This window comes from Megalops cyprinoides, chromosome 22 (assembly GCF_013368585.1).
Source record: "Megalops cyprinoides isolate fMegCyp1 chromosome 22, fMegCyp1.pri, whole genome shotgun sequence".
NCBI lineage: Eukaryota > Metazoa > Chordata > Actinopteri > Elopiformes > Megalopidae > Megalops > Megalops cyprinoides.
Genome location: NC_050604.1, coordinates 19153056 through 19160338, shown reverse-complemented (window position 1 = coordinate 19160338; position 7283 = coordinate 19153056). Strand labels below are relative to the sequence as shown.

The 7283-nt window shown below is 44.6% G+C and overlaps 1 protein-coding gene across 1 annotated transcript in view; it reads left to right on the top strand.

The window, feature by feature from the left end:
* The first annotated feature begins 2616 nt into the window (after positions 1–2616).
* wdr19 (WD repeat domain 19) overlaps positions 2617–7283 on the top strand; it is a 19951-nt gene continuing 15284 nt past the window's right edge. Inside the window, exons 1-10 of the mRNA XM_036517260.1 lie at positions 2617–2688; positions 3036–3127; positions 3428–3493; positions 3818–3943; positions 4209–4324; positions 4783–4898; positions 5068–5148; positions 5889–6001; positions 6300–6473; positions 6831–6901. Coding sequence (XP_036373153.1) covers positions 2683–2688; positions 3036–3127; positions 3428–3493; positions 3818–3943; positions 4209–4324; positions 4783–4898; positions 5068–5148; positions 5889–6001; positions 6300–6473; positions 6831–6901 — 961 coding nt within the window. The 5' untranslated portion in view covers positions 2617–2682. The remainder of the gene's footprint in view (positions 2689–3035; positions 3128–3427; positions 3494–3817; positions 3944–4208; positions 4325–4782; positions 4899–5067; positions 5149–5888; positions 6002–6299; positions 6474–6830; positions 6902–7283) is intronic.

Genomic DNA, 7283 nt, shown 5'->3' with positions numbered 1-7283 from the left:
ACGATTTAAATGATCTCTCTGTCACTTAGACTGGCGGACATTTAAAATGACTTCCTGGTCACTTTCTCTCAGTGTGTACATAAATGCTGATACTACTGCAAACCTCAGTAAATACATGGCAGTCTGTGTGGCTACACTACCATCTGTCAACCCAAAGTGATACCTAATAGACTGGACAGCACTGACTGGATGAAACTTATATTTTCATCTGCAATATTATCTTGCTCCCGTAAGTCTCAGTCTGTCGATGGGAATTGGCTACAAACTTGTTAGCCCTGCAAGTCGCTTTGGATTAACAGCAGCGTTCAAATAAAATAGTTGTACAAAGACCTGAGAGGGACGAGGGGAAAAAGTTGTGAGTAGAGATTAGATCAGCTGAATTACATTAAATACAGACACATAATTCACAGTGCTTTTTGTCAGCTGTCCAATTGTTTTCCCTTGCATGAGGATGTAGTTGAATATGCACACTCTGTTCCACTATGGACTGACCCTGACCTTGTCTGTACATTAAACAGCATACTCAGAGGCTGAGGTAATATACTTTTTGGTCAATTTTGTAAGATAAGAGTGTGCTTTGTTTGACTGAGCTGAAAAGAGCCTTTGGTTGGTTGCTGTGTGGATGCTCCTTGTTTTGTGAGTTAATGATTTCTCAAGCATCCTACAGTGGGGTTTCATGAGAGGCAGCTGTTTCCAGCTACATAATAGAGTTATTCTCAGAGGTAATCAGGGCTATTTGGGTATTGTTATTCAATTCTACAGCATTTAATTATAAGGCATTCCCATCAGAGTCTGAAAGGAATGGCATTGTGAAGCATTTAAACACATTGAATTAGTATTCTTCAGCATGCATGAGTGTTCTTGATTTTCCCATCACTTATTTTTCTGGCTTGGTGTTTGTTTTGGTGTCCATTTTGGTTTCAAAATTTCATCTGAAAACACAAGCTAAGTAACCCTCCTTCGGAAGGAGCCAAGGACGTTTTCACGAGGTGAGCTACAAATGTTTCCTCCAAGGAGAGGAAATGAACAAGCCTGAGCGAAGAGCCGGGGGAGAGTCCCGCTGAGAGTGAACCAGTGGGCTTTTCTTAATGGAGCTGACTCTGAAACACAGCGCTGCCATCTGATCCTGTCTTCAGGGACTGATAACAGAGGAGAGGAATCTATAATTAGTGTGTGTGTGTATGCGCGTGTCTGTGTGTGAGCAAAACAAAATGTTTACAACAACAGCGCTCGAAATGGGTGGAAAATAACTAAAGCCCGAGAGCTGGCTGTCCTGGAAGATTGCAGCCGCTGATGGACTGCTGAAACGCCCGGGCCACCACCGCTACCGAGCGCTGCAGCCAGCCTTGACTTGATTCATCCCTTTATCTGCTGCAGTGAATCTCCACATCATCAATAGTGCTCCAGTAAAATGGCTTTGTGTCAACCGCTCAAATGAATGCTAACGGCCATGTACAAAACAAGTGACCTTGGTTTTGCTTCAATGGGCCGCAGGTCGATTGGCCATGCTACGACAGTAAATACCGGATAATAACGGCACGACGTCTCTGCTGGCTGCCTTTCTCATCTGTTGCGACATGCATACAATAAGTAATTGATTCCTTGTGCCCTCTTTGAGGAGCTGAAATGTCACATCGTCCTACCTGCACATATTGATTTAGCTTTTTTTGAATGCAGGTAGCTAACCTTAAATAAGGCTTGTACAGACATTCATTGCTCTGAGCATATCAGGATCATGAAGTTCAAAGAAAAAATCTTACTCAATGTGAAAACAACACCAAGCCCACAGTGGAACAAACACAAGATCTAATACAGCTTTAGCTAGTCATAAATCATTTCACTTGTAAAATCTCTTGGCCCGTTACTTCTGGAGTCATGGTTCTGCAGTTTTGTCAGTGCTGATATGTTTATTGTGCCATTGCTACTCAGTAATTCTAGTATAAAGGCAGGATAACATTAGGATCCAGGACTCTCCTGAGAAATATGTCCAAAAAAATAAATAAATAAATAAACCATAACCCAGCAGTAAGATCACACATAAGCAGCAATAACTGCTTATTTGGCAAAACTCTGTAGCCCTGGACTTGACCATAGTACCATCATATGCCTGTCGGACATATTAAGCTGTCTCCTCTTCCTCCTGTCTTGTTCTCTGTAGACTCTGTCTCTCCTGTTCAAGGGGCTTACAGTTTATTTAATGAAATGCCCCCATAAAATCAAACATGCCTATCCTGTTTGATAAATCAAGCATTCGGAAGTAATTAATGAATGATTTGAAAATTGTACCTGTGCTACCAGGTTTGGGGTCCCACTCCCAACTTTGAAATAGTTTTAAATTATTTGTGTTCTAAATGGTTGTTGACATGCACTCATTTTTAGTTCTTAGTTCTTAAAATTCTTTGTTTGAACTGATAATAAGGAACTAACCCCAAGAGTGAATAAGAGTGAACAACGAGCTAGTATCGGCCAAAGGGAGTGAAATTAATCATCCGCGATCCGATACAAGAACTTCAACTCCCAGAAGCGCAGTACCACGTCTTGTTTTTTGCAGTTGAGTCACTTTCGTAAGCGATTGGTCATTGCTATGAGGTCGCTATGGGTGATGCAGACGCTGTGGAGCGGTGCATGTTGGGATATAATTACAGCCTGTGATGGTGAAGATTTTCATTTCGTTAACATAAAATGAAGGTATGCTATCAAAACGTCTAACTGTTTCATTTTAGATTTGTTTACAACGATTCTGACATGACAGCATGTAATTTTCATAGCAGTTGCAATACTTTTAGCCAGCTAGCTAGTAGCATTGCACGAAACGGTCATTAGCCTTCCAGCTAATTTGTCGTCAGCTAAATACCTGTTTAGACGGTTAGCCAACTAGCTTATTTGGTTAGATAAATTAGCTTAATTTGCCAATTAGCCAGCGTTAGGTCGTTTCGTGGAATATCCCGAGAGTTTGCGGGTTCTTCGGTTGGTAGTGAAAGAACTCGAACTAACTAGCTAGCTAATTTTGTGTCGATTAACTCCTCTTTCTTCAGCGTGTTTTCACCCTCTCGGAGAAAGGTTGGCAGGGATCGTGTTTGCAGTATAAGTGGCAGAAAACATTGGGGAATTACATTGCTGTTGCTGGGTAAGTTTGCTAGGTAACATTAGCTAGTCTTTGATTGTAAGTGCGGGGAACTGTTGCTCTTTGCGGATGCAACAACTAATACTCAAATCGCAAGCCTGACTGATGTAACAGTGTGGAGTTACTGAGGTACCAGGCTGCCATTAGCAAGCTGGAAGTCTGACTAACAACATGGAATACATAACGAACTTAACTGTTTTCAGCTCTGCTGGAAATGCTCTAAAACATATGAATAGTAGGTAGCCAAGCGCTGCAACAAAATATTTATCTGAAATGTTAATTTCTTATTTTCTCTTTTATAAGGCCTGACAATCAAGTAAAAATCTTTGATAGACATGGACAGAAGAAGAATGAACTTAACCTACCAGGGTGAGTGCGTAGCTGTTAGGATGGTAATACATTTCGCCTCAAAATGCATTCAGTTCTGTTTTAGATCATGAAACACGTGAATTTTTAACATTCCAGCGATTAATATTGTAATATTGTATGCCAGTAACCATTGTTTTTTAATCTGAGTGTTCCGCGGTTGTTGTCATGTTTTATCTCAGTGCAAAATAAGAGCATTATGTGATGAAATAAGTAAGTAAGTAAGTACTGTGTGTGTGTGTGTGTGTGTTTCATGTGTGTCCGCATCCTCCTCAACATTATGTGATGAGTTAAATAAGAAGTAACTCTCTTCCTCTCCCTGAGTAGAAAGTGCATGTCGATGGACTGGGATATGGATGGAGACACGCTGGCTGTCATTGCAGACAAGTCCAGCGGTATCTACCTGTGGGACGCCAACGTTAACAAGACATCTCAGCTGGACAGTGGAATGAGGTCAGTGTCTGTCTGCACCCGCCTGTTAGCACTTACGGATTGCGCGCTTCTGCCTGTTACAAACGCGCATTACTTGGATAATATATCATATACCTTGAGTCTCCCCTGTGTCTTACAGAGAGAATACTGATAGTGGTGTTGCCTCAGAGTCTCCCTGCAAGTGCCTTTCAGTGGGAAGACCGAAGTGTCTCTGCCATTGTGTTTTGACATTATGGGCTGGCAGCTGAATGAGCAGTGTAATCCTTTTGTTTTTTTTTTTCCACAGGGATCAGATGTCCTTCATCCTCTGGTCAAAGACAGGATCTCTGCTGGCAGTGGGAACGAGCAAAGGCAACCTGCTCATCTACAATCAGCAGACCTCTCGCAAGATCCCTGTGCTGGGTAACGCACTCAGGGTCACCTCTGCCTTTGAGTCCAAATTAAAGCACTGGGCCTTTGTCCCTATTTATGTTATCATCTCACCTGTTCTCATATGTGTAAAACTCCACCTCAGAAAAGCACTCCAGTGTAATGTCTGTCCTAAATGTAATTGTACCATTTTGTTTAGAATGTGGATATGTGGAGCTGAGCTTTGGGGCAATAATGACAAAATAAGTACGTAACCAGAATTCTGAGTCACTCTGAACCATCTCATAAGTAATTTCATTGGGTTTGCGTTGGTGGAGAGTCATCAGCTTGATCTGAAGTGACCCAAAGAGGAGCAAGGTGTGATGTGTGTTGGCCAGTTTTGTGGGAGGTACACAGTGTAGAGGGGTGAAGGCTGGGCCATGTTGTATCAGGGAGGGACATGAAGTGGGGGGGTTTTGATTGGCGTTTCCTGGCCTGTCTGCACCCTGCAGGCAAACACACCAAAAAGATCACATGTGGCTGTTGGAGCTCCCAGAACCTGCTGGCTCTGGGCAGCGAGGACCGAAATGTGACCATCAGCAACCACGAGGGGGACACCATCCGACAGGTGACCGCTGCCTCTCTGCCTTTCCCCCTTCCAACCTTTCCCACTCTCTCTTTCTGTGTGTGTGTGTGTGTGTGTGTGTGTGAGTGTGTGAGAGTGTGTGAGTGTTTCGTGTGTGTCCATGTCCTTCCGTTATGGTGTTCTGAGAGTGTACCCTGCTCCTGTCCTGCAGACACAAGTGCGGGCAGATCCGACGGATGTCCAGTTCTCCGTGATGAAGACGGACGAGAGAGCGTCATCAGGGGAGAGCACAGTGAGTGTGCCTTCAGTGCTTGCTCAGTGAGCACGCTACCCTGCTGTAGTGATGCCTGTTATGGAAGAGTGTTCCAACGCTACTATAGACCCCTGTATCTATCTTTTAGGTGCTAGGGTGTTACAAATACCAGTCTCCTATTAGTAATGTGGTGAAGAAGATAATGTTCACTCTGTGGACAGTGTTGATCTTGACTGCCCTTGTTTTATTTGTGTTGAAAGGGAGTCACTCTTTGCTGTTGGCTCTGAAATGGCCGAGCTTGGCAGGCAGGATTTTTCAGTAGGGCAGGACAAGGACGGTAAAATGGTGGATTCTGGGACCATGAGCAATCCTTCAAAACCAAGCAGGAGATTAAAGTCTACCAAGGGTCACTCACTGAGCCCACGGAATGAGCTTTGTGGGCCACGGCGCTGGCCCTCAGTCGCATTCGGGCTCCATCCCCTTTGTCTTTGGGAGGGTTTATTACTGTCTTGTAAAGCTGAATCAATCTGCTGCTCTTTTTACCACCTCATGTGACTGTACTTACAATGACATGATGAAACTGATGGGGCCTGATGCTTTCATTAGACTGTCAGCCTCGGTGTGCTTGAACTCAGAACAGATTCATTGATTTGTGATTTGAATAAACTTAATCGTGAACATGTAGCCTGTAAATAGGCATTTAGCAGAATTTAATAAAGGCAGCCCCTGATATTGGCTGTCCATTTGATTCAACCTGAATCTGTTCCCCTGTTTCGCAGGTCAGTGTAGTGGTCGGGAGGAAGACCCTGTTTCTCTTTAACCTGAATGATCCAGACAACCCCATCGAGCTGGCCTTTCAGCAGCGGTACGGCACGATCATCGCCTACCGCTGGTAAGACTCTCTGCAGATGCTGTCACTGCCCCATACTGGCATCGTGACCAGTCATGAGTGCATTCTTCAGTCTCACTCCACTGTGCACACATCTGTTCATTGCCCTTGAAACTGCAGGACAAAGGATACATGGGGGTGTAGAGCGATCCCCATTTGTGATTTCATAACTTGTGTGATGGTTTTCGCTGTAGATCTCTAACTGTTCAACCCTCTCACCCCCTCTCTCATTCCCTCCTTCCCCCCCTCCCTCCCTCCCTTCCTTTCCATCCCCCTCCCTCTCTCTTTCCTGGTGTGGTAGGTATGGAGATGGGTACATCATGATTGGCTTCTCTCAGGGCTACTTCGTGGTGATCTCCACCCACATTCGGGAGATCGGCCAGGAGCTCTTCCAGGCCCACAACCACAAGGACAGCTTGACCAGCATCGCCATCTCCCAGTCCCTGAACAAGGCCGCCTCCTGTGGGGACAGCTGGTAAATGCAGACCAGGGCTCTGCCTGCAGGGGGCGCTGATTCTTTATCGGTTACAGGTGACAACCTCACGTGCTCTGGAGCTGTTTGGCAGATGCAGAATTCCCCCAGAGGAGTACAGAACCCACCATATGCTCCGGTTCCACATTTGAAACAAACATATGTGTCAGTCTGGGCTGGGGCTCGCATATTCCAAAGCCATGCCAGCCCATATGGGTCGACATAATGTAGTAATCTGATACTCACAACTCCAGTTGTTGTTTTTGCTAGGGGGTGTGATCTGAATTTTACTTCCGTCGGCCTCATCCTCCTTTTTCCAAATGTCTTTTAAAACTTTATTTCCTCGTTTTCCCTTTTCAGTATCAAGATCCATGACTTGACGGAGCTGAAGGAAATGTATGCTATTGTTAACCTGGACGATGAAACCAAAGGTATGTGGGCAGCTGTGTGTCCAGTGTGTAATTCTCTTATAAGACAGACAGTTGTTTGAGTGCACCATTTCATACAACAACGTCTAAAAATAATATATTTTTTTTTACAGTGCCTGGTCCAGGTTGAATGTCTTGGCACAAATAAATACAAACACTGGGAGAGGGGTAGTTACATTGATTTATCAACAAGCAAGTTTTAGTGCGGTTTGATTTCGATTACCCGTATCTAGCTGTTTTGGAGCTGTAGGCCTCTGACTGGCTGTCGCCGCCTCCTGTAGAAGCCCTGGTGCTTTCTGCTCTCTGGAGAGCAGCACTGCAGGTGCTCGGTGCTGTGTTCTCTCCGGCAGACGAGAGGCGCATGCATAATGCATTATTGGTTTTC